Source organism: Tympanuchus pallidicinctus, unplaced genomic scaffold (assembly GCF_026119805.1).
Source record: "Tympanuchus pallidicinctus isolate F22 unplaced genomic scaffold, pur_lepc_1.0 scaffold25, whole genome shotgun sequence".
NCBI lineage: Eukaryota > Metazoa > Chordata > Aves > Galliformes > Phasianidae > Tympanuchus > Tympanuchus pallidicinctus.
Window position 1 is genome coordinate 9,900,495 of NW_026294742.1, and position 19,636 is coordinate 9,920,130.

General features: G+C 44.3%; 1 protein-coding gene and 1 long non-coding RNA gene across 2 annotated transcripts; both read left to right on the top strand.

Moving 5' to 3' along the window:
- Nucleotides 1–1,893: 1,893 nt before the first annotated feature.
- On the top strand, nt 1,894–2,588 carry LOC128084066 (uncharacterized). The gene is made up of 2 exons (XR_008208319.1): nt 1,894–2,085; nt 2,296–2,588. It is a non-coding gene; the product is annotated as an uncharacterized LOC128084066 (long non-coding RNA).
- Nucleotides 2,589–6,609: 4,021 nt separating this feature from the next.
- LOC128083801 (C-terminal-binding protein 2) lies at nt 6,610–17,780 on the top strand. Its single transcript, XM_052689351.1, has 9 exons — nt 6,610–6,790; nt 7,368–7,522; nt 7,614–7,758; nt 10,302–10,508; nt 11,102–11,316; nt 12,109–12,239; nt 12,390–12,517; nt 13,090–13,210; nt 14,241–17,780. Exons 1-9 carry the CDS (start codon nt 6,742–6,744, stop codon nt 14,410–14,412), a joined length of 1,323 nt encoding a protein of 440 aa, XP_052545311.1. The 5' UTR covers nt 6,610–6,741; the 3' UTR covers nt 14,413–17,780.
- The last annotated feature ends 1,856 nt before the right edge of the window (nt 17,781–19,636 follow it).

The window sequence follows — 19,636 nt, forward strand, 5'->3', positions numbered from 1 at the left end:
TTGAACTTAAAAAATGAGAGACTGAACACTGTAACAGGGCAAAGCAAACCCCTTGAATCTGTTCCAGCTAAGAAACAACTGGCTGAGAAGCAGCCTCAGAGAAAGGACCTGGAGGTTACTACAAACACAAGCATGCTCAGATCCTGAACAAGACAACCCATTCTGTACCACACAGGATGCTGTATATAATTCCCTAACCCCAGAGTTCAAGCGGGATCTAAAGGAACTTGCAGGGATCCAGAGGGAGCTACCAAGAAAGCAGCATACACATTAAAAAGAAGTTAAGTAAACTGGGTTATTTGCTTGGCAAAAGGGAGCTTACTACCCACCTACAATCACAGAAAGGTGAGTTACAAAGATAACTATAAAACTACAGCACCATTGAGAAGAACAGCAAAACAAAATTCAAATAGAATTCAAAACAAAGTACAAAAAAACTTACCTTTAGAAATCCCCACATGAACAAAGACCTCCAGAAAAATATACCCTCACTTCCAGGGCCAACCCTTAAATGAGGTCTGGGAAGGGGTGGAGCCAGGATCCATCCCCTTTTGGTCACTCAGGTACATTGCATGCACCTGAGCTCCCCTGGGTTGACCCTGAATTCCCACCAGGTGCCCAATCACTGTTTCAGACCATGACTCAGCATTTCTGCCAAACCCATGTTGATAATGGGCAAATGACTTAAGAAGTGATCATAGCCTCAATTGGTAATGTGGGTGATTCAGACTGAATACTGTGAAAATTGTTTTTGCCAGGAATCATAGAATCATCAGTGGCTCTTCTCATCTGTTGATGCAGTGACATCATCATAGAAGGCAACCAGGTTGGTTGTACGGTAACTGCTGAGTCATGGCCTGAACCACTGATGGAGCACCTGGGAAAGGGCCGTCAGCCCTGGGAGCACAGGTGCAGCAATTTACCTGTGTGATTGGAAGGGGTGGAGCCTGGCTGCTCCTCTCTTAGACCTCATTTAAGGGCTGACTGCCACTGGGGAAAGGCTTCTTTCTGAAGATTTCTTTTTGAGGGATCTTTCCTTTTAAACTTTGAATCTTCTGGTATGTGTGAGTGATCTTTTCTTTGTAGTACCTTTCTATTGTGCTGATCCTTCTGTTATCGCACCTCAGTTGTAGTGCCTTTTGTTTTGATCTGTCCAATTACTACATTTGGTTAAGTAGGATTTGCTTTTAGTAACGCTATAGTGGTTCTCTCATGGTCTCTTCCTGTCTTTCGTGTGCTTTAGTATTGTTTCATGGAGGGTCTGTTCCATAGTGTTCACTGGCGTAGAGGTGAGACTGACTGGTGGGTAGTTCCTAGGATTGTTCTTTCATGCCCTTCTTAAAATTGGATGTGAGGTTTCCTTTTTCTGGCTACTGGGGTCTTCACCTGATTGTAACAACTTCTCAAATAATAGAGAGAGTGGCTTGGCATCTATATCAGCCACCTTCTTCTATGTTCTGGGATGCTTCTCATTGGGACTCATAGACTTCTGGATGTTCAGTTTTCTCAGGTGGTCACAAACCTGATCTTTGTTTGCAGTGGGAGGGACTTTGCTTTCCTGATCCTTTCTTACTAAACCCAATACTTGAGAGCTGTGCAGTGAGCAGTTATCAGGGAAATTGGAGGCAAAAAGCTGTTAAGTACCTCAACTTTCATCTTGTCTGTTATTACCAGCTTGTCTGTGTCACTTATTAGGTAGGGTATTCTCTCCTGGACTTTCCTGGTTGAGGTACTTGTAGAAGCCGTTGTTCTTTTTGGCATTCCTTGCCAAGTTCAGTTCAAGCTGGGCCTTGATGTTCCTGACTCCATCCCTACACAGCATAGCTGCTTCCTTATATTCTTCCTCTAATACCTGTTGTTTTCCCTGACTGTGAATTTTCTTCTTACTCTTAAGTTTGCCCAGCAGGTCCCAGTTCAGACATGCTGGTCTCTTGCCTGCCTTTCCTGACTTGCTACACCTGGGGATGGAGAGTTCCTGTGCTCTGAGAAAAGCCTCCTTAAGAATCTGCCGTCTCTGCTCCAAACCCTTGCCATGAGGACAGCTTCCCAGTGTGCTTTGTTGATTAACTCCCTGATGAACTGCAAGTAAGCTTTCCTTAAGTTTAGCTTCCTAGTTTTACTCTTCACCTGTCTCATGTCCTTTCAAAGCATGAACTCATAATATAGTTGCTACAGCCTAGGCAGCCTCCGATCCTGATGTCATCACTCAGCTTATTTGCATTTGTGAGCAACAGGTCCAGTGTTGCATCCCCCCAAATGCTGCTGTCATCAGGAAGTTATCCTCCTGTATTCCAGCAGCCTCCTGGATTGCCTGCAGCTCGCTGTGCTACTGTTCCAGCAGATCTCAGGGTGGTTGAAGCCCTCTAGCAGGATGAGCACTTGTGATTGTGGTGCCTTGTGCAGTTGGAGGTAGGAAGCCTCACTGACAGGCTCTGACTGACCTGGTGGCCTCTTGTAGATACCAATGATAAAACTTCCTTTGCTGCCTCAGTCTCTGTCACCCATAGGCTTTTGACTTGCTTGAGATTGTTTTGTGTTGTTTTTTTTTTTTTTTTTTTTGCAAAAATGAATTTGGTGCAGTGCTGGAATGGGTTATCTGCAGATGTGTTGGAGATGCACTGTATCCTTAAACGTTTTCAAAACTTGTAGGAAAAGCTGTAGCAACTCTCTTTTGTGTTGATGGTAGTACTGCATTAAATAGATGTTGGACTAAAGACTCTATGAGGCCCTTCCCACCAACTGGTCATGGCAGTATTTAGAGTGCATCTGCTTGAGTGACAGATTCTAGAGCTACCCAAGTAATGAGCAGTTCTTATGAAAACTTGCTTGTAAGAAGAAAGCTAAAATTTTTTTCAAGAGAGCAAAGGAGCTCCTTCTGAGAGCATTGTTATACTACCTTAGGTTTCCTTTTTTCCCCAGAGATAAGAACATAGAACAATTAACTTTAATAATGCATTCCACTAGATTTTGATTCAAAGTTATCTAAATGATGCTCTGTGAGATCTACAAATGCTGGCTTGTTTTTCTGATTTTGATATATCCATGCCACATAATGTCAGAGCAGCTGCTTGCGTTCTCTTTCTCTCAAGTAATGCTAAATTAACATGCAGAACTATGGATGTGGCAATGGCAAGACAGAGCTGAGAAGGTACTGTAGTACCTTAAGGGTAGCAGCTGTTCAGAGGTATGTGTTATATTAAATATTGTTACAGAAAAATAGTGGGATCTAAAACATTATTTTACTGTTTGTGTAGGTTGACAAGCTACTTAAACAGATGAGAAGAAACAAGTGACAGAGCATGTATTAAATTATTTTCCCTTGATTCCTTAGCAGCCCTACTTCTGTTTTCCATGAGAAAATTGTCTGGATTTCCATTTGCATCAACCTATGAGACAGAGGACTCCCAGGCACCCTAGTAGGAAAGATCACTGATCAGCACTCTGCTGCCACCTCCATCACCTTCAGCACTGTGGAAGGCAGCTCTGGAGGTGGCAGTTTCCTGTGACTTGTAGCAGGGCTTTATTTTCAGTACTCCTGCAGCTTTTCTCCTCTTTGCTTGTAAAACAAATGGGAACATGGCAGGGCAGCTGCACAGGGTCTAATGTTTACTTTACATCTTATCAACAGCATTAGGTACTATAGAGTCTACCAGGAAAGACCTAGGTATGAGCCACTCCCACATGGTAGGACTTTGGACTACAGCAAAGCTTCTGTGTCCAGATGTCTCTACCTGTTCTGACCTTGGCAACAAGGTTTCTGGGATTTCCAGTTTCTGTCTTTGCCCTCAAAAAACCCTCTCCTTTACATCTTCCCTCCTTTCTCTCCTTTTTAAGGAGAGATTAAGGATTTGCTTGCCTTAAAAACTATCAGCAAGATGATGTCAGCAGCCTAGGAAGATATCTCACCATACACTATTCACAGGTGCTTTATGGTTTCTACATAGAGGTGAAGGTCAGTCAGCATAAATGTAAATGCATGTTCCATATGCAACATGGTCCCTTAACACTAAATCTGCTTGGCTAGTAAGTGAGAAGTTAAGGTGAGATTCTGCATGCAAGCCAAAGGAGTAAAGCTGTCCCTCTTATTTTTTAGTAGTAACATATAGACACTTTTTTTTTTTTTTTAAAGAAAGCCATGCTGAAAGGCAGCTGTGTCAATGGCTGAGGCACCATCACAGATATGCTCATGCACCTCTTGTACAGCTGGATCTCTAGGGCCCTGTTCACTGGGAGGTCACGTGATGGGGGAGGACGGATACCGGGGAGTAGAACAAAGGAGTACCACAGTAAGTCTGCTAGATGGAGGTGCACACCTGGGCCTTAGTGCTGGAGCCTGTAGCCCAGCTAAAGCCCTCGGGGAGAAGATCCCATCATGCAGCCCGAAGGCAGCTTAGGAACACTAGATTTTCTGCTTCACTCTGAAATTTCTGTTTGTGCCATCCTTCAGGAAAGAGCTGTCTTTATTTCCTTTTCTCTTGGGGCGGGGATATGCTGCAATAGCAGTTGGCTGCACCAGATATTGAATATGGTCCTCAGTCGTGCTGCAGGAGTGCCACCTGGTGGGTCCCTTCCCCACACGCGCATAGAAGCCCTGAGCCTCGCTGGGTGCATGGCAGGGGAGGCTTACCTGACAATCACCTCAGCCCAGAGGGGCCCAAGAGGGCTACCTGGAAAATACCAAGGGGAACAGTACCATGTTTATCTACTATCTCCAGAGGATGTGCATAAAAGGTGATTTTCTTTTCCTAGTGGGCACAATCTTCAGACTCTGTTGCTCTCAGATGGATTTTGTTACATGAGAACTGATAAATTAATGTGGAACTATCTTTTGAGAGTGAAGTGTCTTAAGGGTCAAGCCGTGCAACAAAACAAGGAGCTGTGATTACTAGCTGCAATATACAAGCATAGCAGCTCTACACTGTAGCTCCACAGTGCCCATGTGGGCTGGCAGGCTGTTTCACTCAATACTGCGTGAGCATTCTTTGTGTGCATTTGTACCTTGTCCTATTGCTACCAGATTTGGATAAAAAGTCAGTCTCCCTCCTGTTTGCAAATCTCCCTCTAAGTACTGGAAGGCCACAGTGAGGTGTCCCTGGAGCCTTCTCCAGGCTGAACAAGCCAAACTCCTTCAGTCTGTCTTAGGAGCAGTGCTCCAGCCCTCAAATCATCTTTGTGCCCCTCCTATTGGACTCTCTGACAGCTCCACGTCTTTCTTGTGCTGGGGGCCCCTGACCTGGACGCAGTACTCTGTGTGGGGCCTCACGAGGGCAGAGAAGATAAGGACGATCCCCTCCCTTGCTCTGCTGCCACCCCTCTTATGATGCAGCCCTGGATATTGTTGGCCTTCTGGGCTGCAAGCCCCTAAATTCTCAGCCAGAGCTGCTGTCAGTGAGTTCTTCTCCCAGTCTGTATATGTATCTGGGATTGCCCTGACCCTAGTGCTACACCTTGCACTTGGCTTTACTGAACTTCATTAGGCTTATACGACTCTGCCTTTTGAGCTTGTTTGGGTCTCTCTTGATGGCGGCCCTTATCTATGTGAACTGTTTGTCCCATGGATGGCATGAGGAAGGGGAGAATCTTGTTTGTTGAACAAGAGTTAGTTCACTGGCTAAAAGACTATGGGCAGGACAGGGATGTGCTCTGAGAAAACGGGCTTTGGTCAAGTGCTCTGGATGGAGCAAAAATTATGCTTCCTGAAAGGTGTACTGTGACAGCTGGCATTGCATACATCACTGCTCAGTGTTTGTGCAGCTGGCCACTGCTGTGATGCGTGAGGGTTTTTGTGTTCTGGTGACTCCGTGTTTCCCTCTGTAGCCTTTCCCTGATTGCTCAAGACACTCTGGCAGTCCCTCCATGTGCATCTAAGTCAGTATCTGTATGGATTTTAACATTACTGCCTCTCCACCCTCAAACTTTTTTTTTTTTTCTTTCTTCCCTCATTTTTGTCCTTTTACTTTTATTGATTTAAAGGGTTATAACATCAATATAATGTGAAATGGATATGGCCGGCAGTCAGTTTCCAAATGTGGGAACATGTATTTATGGAGCAGAAAGAAAAGCTCAGACTTTTTTCTGACTCTGGAAGCAAAGCACCGGATTACGAAGCTCAGGGCAGCCCAACCACGCCGCCCCACAAAGGTTGCGGGGCCTTTAGATACAAAGGGGCCACCGCGATCGTCCTTCCAGCGGAGCCGAGGCGGTAGCGCCGCTCTCTAAAGCGGTGCCTCTGGCCCCGCCCGGCCCTTATCGGGCACCGCCGCGAAGCAGCTCAGCTCACGCGCGGGGCGGGGCGGCCCTTCGCTACCCGCGGGAGGGGGGGGCGACTCCCGGCAGGGTCCGGACGCGGCGGCTGTGCGGGTAGGGCGCTGATTCTCGGCGCGACGGCGGACGCTGCTCCTGCAGGACTCGGGCGGCTCAGGGCTGGCCTTGGTCGAGCGGTGGTGCGGCCCGGCGGGGAGCAGCGGGAGGTTTCAGGGCAGCGACGGCCACCCGTCGGCACCGCGCGGTTCCCCTCCCTGCCGCGTCGCAAAGGTTTGTGGGGCGGGGCGCGGCGTCGCGCGCCGGCGGCAGCCGGAAGCGGAAGCGGAAGCGAGGGGCGCTCCGTCTGCGACGCCTCTGCGGCTGCTGTGCCGCGCGGCGCGGGGCCGCGGCCCTGCCCTTCTTCTTTCCCGCCGGAGCCGGCGGCGTTCCCCTACGGCGCGGAGCTTTGGCGCGGCGCGGCCCGGCCCGGCCCGGCCCATGGACCGGCACAAAGTGAAGCGGCAGCGGCTGGACCGGATCTGTGAAGGTGAGGCGGGTAGGCGTTCCTCGGCCATGGCGGCGCCTTGCGGGCGGCTCGGTCCCGTGCTGCGGCCGCCTCTATGCGGCGGGGATCCGGCCTCGGCGCTCCCCTCACGACCTGGGCCCTCCGGCCGCTCCCCGGCGCGCTCCTCCTCCGACGCTTTCCTCTGCGGCACCGTTGGCGTGCCTGGCGCTGAGCCGCGGGCAGAGCTTCGGCCAGGAAGGGGCGGCGGGGGTCGGCTGTCAGGGACGCCATGAACTCGGGGGTCCTTCCGCACTCTTAAGAAGGAAACGGAACGGAATGCTGAGCCGGAGCGAGGCGATGTAACGCAGGCTGGGCCTGAAGCGAGTGCTGTTTGTTTTAGGATTCTCGAGTAAGGTGATGTGCTTGCGAGTATGTCGTTTCCGTTACCTTGTTAATGATTGAGCTTTAAAAAAAATTAAAATTTGAATCAATGATGGAAGTACTATTTATTTTTCCTCCTAGATTCATTTCCTAGTTGTTGAGGGACTTCTTGGACCTCTGTTGAGGGCTCCAGTGTGCTTATCTTTCATGTAACCACTCCTGTTGACTTTCTTAATAGGCATACGGCCTCCTGCTGTGAATGGCCCAATGCCATCACGGCCACTGGTTGCGCTCTTGGATGGAAGAGATTGCACTGTGGAGATGCCCATCCTGAAGGATGTTGCTACAGTTGCATTTTGTGATGCTCAGTCAACTCAGGAAATCCATGAGAAGGTGAGGAAGAAAACATGAGAGCATTTAAATGTAAAGCTCTGTCTCTTTGAGTAAGGAAGCAAAGATTGATTTGAACTTCTTTCTGTTGTAGGTACTGAATGAAGCAGTAGGAGCTCTGATGTATCACACCATTACACTGTCTCGTCAGGATCTGGAGAAATTCAAAGCCCTCAGGGTCATTGTGCGTATTGGCAGTGGCTATGACAATGTTGACATCAAATCTGCTGCAGAATTAGGTATGATGATGCCATGTTGGCTCTTTTGTGATCAGAACTGAATGAGGAGTCAGAACACTCTACATTTTTTCTGCTTTTATAACTGAGTACGTTTGAAACCTTTACTTTAAAAGGTTTGGAGCTGCTTAGTGGGAGCTCCCATGGAGCTGCATATTTACATAGCAGGGAAATATCTGAACTGTTGGATGTCCTGAAAGGAAGATTCTCAGATCTCAAACTTTTCTGCTGAAGAGGCAGATTCTTTGAATTTGTCTGGAGTTCAGGAACTTAAAATACAATGTCTACATAACTCCTCGGTGAGGCAGTTTTGGATTGGTTGTGGGAAAATGATTGTGCAAACTGATGTCTGAAAACATCATTCAAATGCTGATGCTGGCGAGGCTCATTGTAGATGCTAGTTTAGTGAGTTTCTTTTACGTTTTTATAGCAGGCAGATTCTGGTACAACATTTTACGGAATACTTAAGAACTTTGGATTTAAGGCATGGGAAGAGTCTCTGTATCAGGTGACAAAAATTGCTTTCTCTTACTAAAGATATGGCAGTGTGGCTTTTAAACTTTGTAGCTTCCGTAGGGAGATGGATCAGCTAAGAATCCCTTACCTTCTGTCTTGAGGTTGTTCCACTGTTTTGAAAACTTTCTTAATGCAAATTAAATTAAGCTTAAACTAAGTGCAAGTATTTATATCTAAAATTGTGATAGACAGTACAGTTCCAAGTTCTGTAGGAACAGAAGAGCTGTAAACAAATGAAGAATGCAATTTTGTCTAGTGCCTGACTGAAGTCTAAAGAGTGTTTTCGTCTGAACCATTCAGCTAAAGATTGCTAATTTCCTTGCAAGGCCTCCACCTCTTACCCTGCCATTGCACTTCAGGGTTGCGTTCGAACCTCGTCTTCTCCTAGGGTTCTCTGCTTAGTGTTACCATGGATGTTTTTGATTCAGATTCAAAGCTTTCCTTTTCCTCCTCATTCTGCACTCAAGCTAAACAGGCAAAGTTCTTTCACCATCAACAAATTGCTTCTTGCCATTTTTGCTTTAAGGAGAGCTATTGTGATCCTTCTTATTCATAGCCAAATTTTCAGTGGACAATTAATGATTATTTCCATGCTTAGCCAGTCTCTTTAATTCATTCCGAGGTATGATACTGTTTTTTACTGTTCCCAATCCTCTGATTGGTCCAAAGGGTTGCGTGTGTGCTTTCTACCATGCAAATATCATTGGGTGTAAACACAAATATGTGCCTACTTATGTAAGAAATGAATGCTTTTCTGAAGATGAATGAGCTGCTAACTAGTGAAATTAAAAGAAGTTAGTTGGGTTTCCCTGTCTGCTCTATTCATCTTCTCCAAACAAAATGTGTGGCATTGTGGCACAATTACAAAGTGTTTGATAGATAAAAGGAGTCATTGCTGGGATCATGCATAGCTTTTGCTTTCCTAATTGGCTAGGGATGAAGCTGTGATCTGAAGTTAGTTGAACATCTCTTGTGGTGCACTGCTGAATTTCTTTCCAAGGATTACCTTAATTTTAACCCTAGTTTTTAGATACTGGTGGACTTTTGAGGAGGAAAAGTGTGCTTGTTTTGTCAGGTGGCCAGGGTCATGCTTCATGGTTTTTTTTTTTTTAATCAAGTTGTTGGTTTTTTTTTTTGCTAAAAATTTTGCCAGATTAAAAAAAGTCTCTTCCAAAGAGGTGTTACCGTGTTACCCGTGTTGGGGGTAGAAGGCCTTTCAACAGAAGGCTGTTGAATGAAGGATAGTGGCAGTGGAGCCATATGCTGCCTGTCCCTCTGTGATTTTTGTTTTGTGTTCTTGAGGGGGCAGGTTGTTCAGGCTTGACCAGGTTTTGTTACTGTGCTCTAACATCTTTCCGTTTCCCGCCTGTAATCTTTCTTAAGGTTTGCAGCACCTTCACTCTGTTGGTGTTAGTAATTTACCTGGTGGCTCTGGCCTTTGTCTTATGGTCCTTTGTGGCTGTATGTTTTCCTAGAGCACGTATATTACATGTCATTATTTTTGAAAATAATTTCAAACTTCTGTGTTTTTTCTTTACAATTAATGAATTAAGTAATTAGCGTTGCTTGTGGAAAAGCTGTTAGTTGCAGTCAGCATCTGGCCAGTGAGGCATGAAAGACCTTAACCATCTGTCATCTTAATTCTTCCACAGTCTGTCCAAGAGTACCACAGGAATGCGTGCATCTTTCAGTGTAGAAAACTTGTCCAGTTTTCCTTTGTCACTTGTGTGATCTGTTTGTCCTCATTTCAGCCTGGTGGTTTTTTTTGTTTCTTTTTTTTTTTTTAAGCTGGGTAGGGTGTCAAATTAATATCTGTATATAAGGAAGGGATGATATTTCCTTGGGGTTAAAAAGCTGTCTGGTCCTGTCTATGTTGCTGTAGAACGACTTTGTGAAATGAATTCTGCATTTCTTGGTAGTAGTTCTGGAGCATTGAATTATGTTTCAGTACTTCTGCCTAGAGAGTTGTATTTTGGTTTGTTTTATCATCATGTGACAGTAAAAATCTCATGAACTCTATGGCTTTGTAGGCATTGCAGTTTGCAACATCCCCTCCTCCTCAGTTGAGGAGACTGCTGACTCCACCCTCTGCCACATCTTGAACCTTTATCGACGTGTTACGTGGCTGCATCAGGCCATGCGGGAGGGGAATCGAGCTTCAAGTGTGGAGCAGATTCGAGAAGTGGCCGGAGGTGCTGTGCGTATCCGTGGGGAGACTTTGGGCATCATTGGACTGGGTAAGTGATGGGAATCGTTAGGCTGAAAAGTAAAGCGAACGTCTTTGGGAACCAAAAGAGTCACAGACTGGAGAGGAAAAACAAAGAGGATAATTCTACAGCTGTTCATTGTGAAACACACTGACTCATAAGAAATGCTAGTGCCCTATTCTGTGATGATGCACATCTTGAAGAGTTGGGTATCTGTCATGGGTTTGGGGATTTTTTTTCCATGTTGTTAGAAGAATTGGAATTTTCAGGCAGCTCTTCTCAGTGACTGTTTCCCTGTATACAAGGCTATGTATCAGTAACAAAGCTGCCTGAAAGCTTCCATTTCCTTCAAGTTCTTACTGCCTCTGAAACAGGGTACAGGCTTGATTTGAAAAACAGAGCTCCTTTTAGGCTATTGCATGGGGAAGAACTAGAATTAGCCACATGGGATCAACACTGAATTGCCTACTCTGGGTTGCTATGGCAATCCTAGCAATGTTCAGGGCTGCATTATCTTGGGCCTTGACAGTAAACTCCAGCGTAGGCTCCCAGTCTACCCCAGTATCTTGTCTTTAAAGTTTGTTTTACCTTTCCTTGATGATTGTGGGTTTTCTTTTGTGAAGGCCGAGTTGGACAGGCAGTGGCTCTGCGAGCCAAGTCCTTTGGCTTCAACGTGATTTTCTATGATCCCTATCTGCCGGATGGAGTGGAGCGATCCTTGGGTTTACAGCGAGTAGGAACCCTGCAGGATCTACTAATGCACAGCGATTGCATCACATTGCACTGCAGCCTGAATGAACATAACCATCACCTCATCAATGACTTCACTATTAAACAGGTGCAGCAGGAGCTTGATTTCCTCCACAGAACACTGTGGAAATGAATGCAAACAGAAACTGCTGCTTTCACAGAGGCTGAGAGCGTGTGAATCCTGCTGCCTCTACCGTGTGCATCCTGCTGCCTTTGGAGGCTGGGAGCATGTGGACCTGGGTGCCTGTGCTTTGTGCTTATAGAATTTCTTGATAAGAAAAAAATAGGATTATATTTTCTTGCCAAGTAATTTGTTAAGAATTATTATTAAGAATGTTTTAAGTGATTAAGTAATTTCAAATTGCCTTTAGAATTCATAACTGGCTGTATTGGTTAGAGCTAGATCTGCTGTGGCTGGGACTATAAGCTTCTTTACACTGCTCTGCCAAAGTCTTTCTGCTCGAGCCCACTGCAAAGCCAGTCTCGGGCTCTACTCCAGTAGTTTGTGAATGTTTTTCTGTGCTTTCATGAGAGGCATCTGGATACAACAGTCCAGTTTTGTATAGCTGTGTACTTGATTCATGTCCTCTTTCTTCTTTAAAGTAGTAGGATGAATATGGAGTGCAAAACTTGAGAGTTCCACTTTTGCCCTTGTTGTCTTTTTTGTGGTTTTTGTTTGTTCATTTTAAAAGCAAATTTCTTGGGCATTGCTTGCAGGCATTTCCCCTGTGGTTAGCTTTGCAGTGAGAGCACTCCTAGTTCGTCCAGGCCTCATCTAATCACTGCAGGCTGCTGCTCATTTCCAGTAGACTTCCCAGCATTCACTTTGCTCCCCTGAAAAGTCTCTTTATCAACGCACTTCATGTTTTTCTTCTTCCAGATGCGCCAGGGCTGCTTCCTAGTGAACACAGCCCGGGGAGGTCTGGTCGATGAGAAAGCCTTAGCACAAGCCTTGAAAGAGGGGAGAATCAGAGGAACGGCACTGGATGTACACGAATCCGAGCCTTTCAGGTAAAACTGCGCCTGCATGCCTGTGTTATCCTATGATTCATGCAGTGGATGATTCTTTTTTATTTAAATTACAGTGATACTTGAGAGGACATGTGGGTTCATCACTTCTGGACACAAACCACTTTTTTTTTCTTTTTTTTTTCCCCACAGCTTTGCTCAGGGGCCCTTAAAAGATGCACCCAATGTGATCTGCACCCCACACACTGCCTGGTACAGCGAGCAGGCTTCCATTGAATCCAGGGAAGATGCAGCTAAAGAGATCCGCAGAGCTATTACAGGTAATGAGGAAGACTGTGCTCTGCAGCTGTTGATAAATTAGGAGTCTTTTTGTTAGTTCACTGCAAGGATTATGGATTTGAAATTGCTAACTGTTCTTTAAATATTCGGCTCGTTAACTACTTTCTGGAGCTGGAGTGTAAGTTGATAGTTGTCTCTTTGCTTCTTGAGAATCTAGTAACTAATGCTGACGTGGCACTTTCCTTCCTTTGGAAGGCATAAGAGTTGCAATCTCTTACTAAGTTTTCTAAATCCTTTGCAATAATTCCTTTGACAGTTACTTTGTACACTTTTTTTGGAGTAGCAGTTTGTCTCTTAGGGAAGGTAAGCCTTGGCAATTGCAGTTTATGTGGCCAATGGTTTACCCAAGGTCACGGAACTGGTAAGGAAGGATCAGTTTCCTCTGTTGGGCAAGGGAGACTCCTCTGAACATCGTTATCATATGGGAGTAGATGGAAAAGATACTGAGCATTTCCTTTTTACTTTTCTTCTGTTTGTCTCCTGTTTCCCTGCTATTTGTCTCCTGTTTTTATTTGTTTGTTTGTTTTGTTTGTCATTCTTGGTGTTCCCACAGGTCACATTCCTGACGCTTTGAGGAACTGTGTTAATAAGGAGTATTTGCTGTTAGCAGCTCAGTGGTCCGGTATTGATCCTGCAAGTGTCCACCCAGAACTCAATGGAGCTGCAGCGTACAGGTGAGATATGCAGGTTGTCTGAGTTACTGCTTCCAAACATATCTTCCTGCTGCAATAAGTCAGCCATCACTGTTGGGGCTTGAGAACGGCTTGTACCTACAAGCAGATGTGCTTTTGTGCCTTTATACACTGTAAATGAGCTTTGTGCAAAAACTTAAGAGCAGTACTCCTGAATCCATTCCAGAAACGTGCTTAGTTCCAGCTGGGCACTGGTTGATTTTTCCTAATGCTTGCAAGACCTTTCCAATAGATATATTAATATAAGAAAGCCCGCTGGATGCCTGAAAAAAGGTCTGGATCTTAACATACAGAAGGTGTGTATATTGCTGTGGCTTTATAAATAAAACATGGTTCTTACCTGCATCACAGATGAGGACTTTTAAAAAGACATTGTCCAGTAGTTTCAGGCAGTGGCCTAAATGGGTTATATTTCAGGCAGTTACAGACCTGCCAAGGGATTGTGGATTGCTTGTTTCCCATCTGTTTTTCTCCTCTCTGTAAAATAGGAAATATATTATCTTCCTTTCTCTGAGATATCTACGCAGATTCTGATGTATTTATGGAGAAGGAAGGTATAAGGAGACCACATGGAAGTAAAGGGTTCATTAGCAATTCATAGGTGTCTTTACCATTTTTCATCTTATTTTGACTGTTTTTCTAGTTTAGCTCTTTTCTGTGTTGGAGCCCAGTGGAAGATAGGTGGTAGATTGCATTCTTTCTGTTGTTGGAGAGGCCAGCTCTTCAGGCTGCCTCCACACTGTGACTCATGCTGTTTCCCACTGGTTCCGATTTTTACACCTGTCTTCCAAATGCTTAGTAGGTGACTTAGAGCTGCCTGAGAACAAGTGTAAATTGGTAATGGGTGGTAACTACTGTTCTTCAGCTCTGGAGACTTTCCATGTGTTCTGTTTTGGAGCAGCTCTACTTAAAGGAGGGATTTGTATTCAGTTGCCTGAGGGCATACACATCTCTTTTCCCCTTGCATAACTGCTAGACAAGCATGTAATTTCTATGTTTCTATTGGTTTCAGGTTTCCTCCAGGAGTAGTGGGAGTAACCACCCCTGGGCTACCAGAACCACCAGTAGTGGAAGGGATTGTAGCTCATGGGATCCCTTCTGTTTCCCACTCTGCACCGCGTACCCCTTCCCCAGGAGAGACAAGCAAACTGGATGCAGACAGAGAGATTCCTGCTGATCAGTAGCAGCATCTTTATCTTCTCTTCTCTGGCAGCAGGGAAAAAAAAAAAAAAAAGAAAAAAAAAAAAAGTATCTTCTGCTAGGACTTTCTTTAACACCCTGCAGAGACTGTTTCTTGTTAATGCAGGGCAGGACAATGCATTTCATTACTGGCAAACTTTAGGTCTTGCCTTTATTTTTGTAATCCTTTTAGTTATAATCTCTTGGTGAATCTTTCTCCTTCTCTGGGGCAGGGCAGCAGTGACCTTGCCTCCCCTTGGAAATACTTAGTTTAACCAGTGTTTTTTTCCTATGTGTCTGCCTCAGTTGTCTGTGACAGGGAACTGTTTTAGTGCACTTGAATATAGAAGAGGTAATGCCTCCTGATCAGGGATGGCCTTCAGTGTCCCTAACAGCAGATTTCAGGGCATGTTTTTCAGTTGTAGCAGTGTAAGTTCCTTTTGGCTGTACCTCTCAAAGTGTAGACATGGGAAATATCAGAAAAAGATTAATAAATTGGAGAAGTTGTGATTTGTCTGTATTATGCTGTCAGTAAAATGCAACTTCAGCTCTGTGCATTACCTTGCTTGTTTTAATTAAGGTTTTCTATGAGAACGGACAGCACAAGCAGTGCTTGTTCGTGACTGTAAGTTTTGTCTATGCAGTACTAGGCCTGAAGATAAAAATAACAGTTTCAAAGTCAGCCTTGTAAATAATTTGAAACGAATTTTAAAAGTCTTCAAATGTGTTCCAGTGGCCACTGTGTTTGCAAGGCTTCAAAATAATTTACCTATGTGAATGTACCTCAGAGAAGATGAGAAAATGCAGAAATAGGAAAAAATTGCACTGGGAGACAGCAAGTAGCAATAATTTGCAGCTGCAGTTGCTGGTTCCTTGCACACACGTACCTCAGTCTAACGACGCTGTTTATTCACAGAGTATATGACGTTAAAATTCTAAGCTGTGTTCTACAGAGCTGTGTAGGCATAACTGCACCAATTAGAAGTAGCACAGCAGTGCTAGTGACACTAGTCTCTGCTGATGGAGAAAGCTTTTAAGGCTTGACCAAATTAGCCTAGTTAGCGTAGCTCTACTAGCATATGTTGTATCTTCAGTAGAGAGCAGAGTAAAATTGAGCGCTTTTTTTTTTAGTATCACAATGCTTATTCATGTAGGAGAAAAGCTTACTCATAAAGGAGAACACAATTATGTTATCACCTGAAGCCAAGGCAGGATTGTTATTCTGAAGTATTTTTCTGTTTCTCTGTCCCAACCGATTCACTTCTTGGAGGGGGGTGGAGCCCTCAGCAAAACAGATTCCCCAGGAGATTTTCCTTAATCCTAAATATTCTGTGTGTTTGATCTTGTTATGCTAGGTGCTACACAGCAGGCATACCCTGTGTGTGGTGTTACCTGCCTTGCTTGATTCCTTTTGTGTGTCTGTGACTGGGAGCTGAATAGGTGGGAACAGATTGGAAATGCACTTTGAGGAGTGGATGAAATAATCTGTTTAGGCTGTTTACAGTTCAAGAAGTTGAGCAAAGCCTTCGGAGTAGCAAAGATTTTAGGCTCTTCCCTGTTTTTATGTGTTTATATAATAGCTTACTATCTAGTTTACTAATGACACAGTGAAGTGATTCATTCCTTTCCCTGTATGCACCCGCCAGTCTGCGCTGCCGCCACCCCTCCAACCACACAAAAACAGGAAAACTTCGGCAATTCAAGAAAGAAAAATAGGCAAGATGTAAGCTTCAGGTGTTTCTTTGCCGATTTAACACTTTCTAACTGTTCATCATGAGTGAGATATTTGTTCTTTAGTGTTGAGCGTCTTTTTTTCATAAGGTATTTGTGTTAGTGAAGGTTGGCTTCTGTGTTTCATGGATCATGCTGATTCTAATTAAAATCCATATACCTCCTTGGCTGCTCAGGTTTACCAGGTCAGACTGGGACTGGTGTTAGGTGCAAGTGACAAGAGAATTCTTCTGAATGAAAGCTTAGAGTCAGAAGCAGTTCAGTTTGAATCGTACCTAAAATAACCAGCAGCTCTTTTCTGATTTCTGTAATTTTTAGCTAACCTACATTCTGCAAACTGCTAACTCAGAAAGCTGTTCTTCTGACAGACGGATGGGGGGGGGGGGAAATGTTTCATTCAGGTACTGAGAGCTGATCTGTCCATTACTGCATTAGGGGAGCAGTCTGTCCATAACTACTGTTTCCTTATTTGCTCTTAAAAATTCTTGCTCTGCATAGAGGTTAACGTCTGCAGATTATTTGGTGGTAAGGTGCTTCTAGTTACAACCTTAGTGAGTACAGAGAATCAGAGTATGTTCATCGTCTCTATTTTAGAGCACAGTGCAAGGTAGATGCTTTTCGTTAAAGGCAGCGTATCTATTTCCATCTATCTGTATATTTTTAAGATCAGTCAGGCAGCTCTGTGCACTCTGAAGAAGAGTGGGAAGATCTCTTCTAGGGGACATTTCGAGTTTTCCGTATTTGATGACTAGTAAATGTAGGAGTAACTAATTGATGTAAGAAATACTTCGTTATGGATGCTGAGGAGCACTAGCTGATAGCACTGGTGATTCTATTTGGGAATCTAGGCATCCCTTCTCTCCTCTTATGGGTGGAACGTGACAGCAATAGTGGCTCTGCTTTATCCAACACCATGCAGAGTGATTGGATATGAAGGCAACATCTCCCTTGATGAGAGCCTCAGCAAAAAATGCTGAGGTGAAAATTGAACGGAACCTTGACCGTGACATCCTCAGTGAAGGGCTCTCTTTGTGTTTGTAGAATTGCTCTGCCTGTATTCCGTCTGTACCTCTGTGCATGGACTAATCTTGCCATCACCAGACCAAAGGCTGTTCTGAACAGACAGCTCATAGAAAAATGACCAGTACCGAAGTATACTGTGGTCTTCCCCATCCCATGAGTGCCAAGTTATTTCAACAGCATCCTCTCATGTGTGATAAACTGACTCACAGCTCCTCCTTTAGTGCAGTATACAGAAGTGGAAGGATGTTTTTTTCCCCTCTTAAAATACCCTCCTTCAGAACTAGTGCAGAGCTTTATTCCCAAAGAACAGAAGTTTCCTAGGGTGAGGCAGGAGTGCCCTACCTTCACTAACCTGCTTACAGGAGGTGCTTATACTGTCCCAAGGTACATTCTGTTTGTCAGGGTCACTGCTGCTGACCAGCTTTTTTATAGAGGACTCAGAGTTTCAGAAATATATTTTTGTAGACAATAACTAAACTGTGAAACATTGAAATAAAGCATGTAAAACAAAAGCTTACAGCACTGTCCTCTGTACAGATGTTTCGCTCAGTTCTCTCCTGACTTATTAGATAATGTTTGATTACTTCTTGGATATATTTTAATAAACTTCTCCAAAGAATGTGGCTGCTGTCTGTGGAAGTGGTGGCCTGAAACCTGAAATACAGCATACATTGAAGGGAGTGGGAAGAGGGAGGGGGTATAAAAAAAAAAAAAAAAAAAACAACCAAAAAACAAACAAAAAAAAGCATGTACATATAATTGTCTGCATCAGTCCCACTTTGATCACAAAAGATGGGTTTGATTTTCCACATAATTACTCCCTCGATCCCAATAGTGAATGACTTTGGATTCTGGAGACTCACTATCAACAAAGACTGAAAAAAGCAGTCATCTTCAGGGCTTAAGAGACAGCTTTGGATGTAGCCCAGTACTCAGTACTTACTTGCTTTCTCACAAGTCAAATGTGTGGCTTTTTTTTTTTTTTCCTCCTCCAAAGTTTTAGGTTAAATAGATGTTTCAAGAAGGCTGAAAAATAACCAATTCCTCTTTTTTCCAGTTACGGGTTTATGTCTTATTGCAGAAATTTGTAAGTTCTTCATAGTTCTTTAAAATAAGTAGGGCAGACACAGCTTGCAAAAAAGAGTCTTTTGAGCCTCTCTCTAAATAAAATAATCTGTCTTGAAATCTGTCCGCTATTTTATCAGCATCCCACATCAGGGCTAACATCAGACAATTGATAAGGAGTACAGATAAGGGGATAAAGAAATACAATTCTGAGGACAGGCAATCTGCAAACTGGTATTTGGGCATCACTGTATCCATTTCCTATTAAAATTGTATCCCTGTAACAAAGTAACAAAGAAAGTAACATTGTATCCCTGTAAGAAAGTAACAAAGATGAAATACTGCCACTTAGTGTAAACAACCTGGCACAATCATTTTGAATAGACGTAGGTGAAAGCAAGCAATTTGTCTCTGCTGATCGTGATTCACTGTCAAGTTAACTGTGACTCAGAGAAAACAGTAAAGAAAAAAACAAATGATTTTCACGAGAACATCCCTGTTCTGATGTCAAGAGTAGCATCTACTCATTCTAGTTTCAATCAGTGCTACTGTGTCTTGAATGCACGAACAGAGGTGTAAAGCTGCAGGTAGACTTCTAAAGATCTAAGTTGTTGTACAAGCATGCTGAAAAGGACACTGCACTATTCTACATGAGGGCTGTTGAAACGCATTAGGTAATCATGACAACAGCATCCTATTAATATATTGGAATCACAGTATGGCTTGGGTTGGAAGAGCCCTCAAAGATCATCTAGTTCCAACCACTCTGCCATGGCCAGGGCTGCCAGTCGCTAGATCAAGCACTAGGGCCCCATCCAACCTGGCCTTGAACACATCCAGGGATGGGACATCCACAACCTCTCTGAGCAGCCTGTTCCAGCACCTCACCACCCTCAGTGAAAAACTTCCCCCTCACACCTTATCTAAATCTCCCCTCCTTTAGTTAAAACTATTCCTCTTGGCCTATTGCTATCAGACTTGTATAAAAAGTCAGTCTCCCTCCTGTTTGTAATCTTCCTTTTAAGTACTGGAAGGCCACATGAGGTGTCCCTGGAGCCTTCTCCAGACTGAACAAGCCAAGCTCCTTTAGTCTGCCTTTGTAGGAGAGGTGCTCCAGCCCTCAGATCATCTTTGTGCCCTTCCTCTGGACCCTCTCCTACAGCTCCACATCTTACTTGTGCTGGGAGCCTCTGACCCGGATGCAATACTCTGTGTGGGGCCTCATGAGGGCAAAGACAGGGATGATTCCCTCCCTTGCTCTGCGGCCATCCCTCTTGTGATGCAGCCCTGGATATTGTTGGCCTTTTGGGCTGCAAGTCCCTAAATTCTCAGCCAGAGCTGCTATCACTGAGTTCTTCTCCCAGTCTGTATATGTATCTGGGATTGCCCTTACCAATGGTTTTGTTGAAC

Bases quoted from the DNA above. Each gene is read 5' to 3' on its own strand.
- LOC128083801 (XM_052689351.1), top strand. From the start codon at position 6,742: ATGGACCGGCACAAAGTGAAGCGGCAGCGGCTGGACCGGATCTGTGAA. The intron at 6,791-7,367 runs GTGAGGCGGGTA...CTTTCTTAATAG, and splicing joins GCTGGACCGGATCTGTGAAG to GCATACGGCCTCCTGCTGTG. The intron at 7,523-7,613 runs GTGAGGAAGAAA...TTTCTGTTGTAG, and splicing joins CTCAGGAAATCCATGAGAAG to GTACTGAATGAAGCAGTAGG.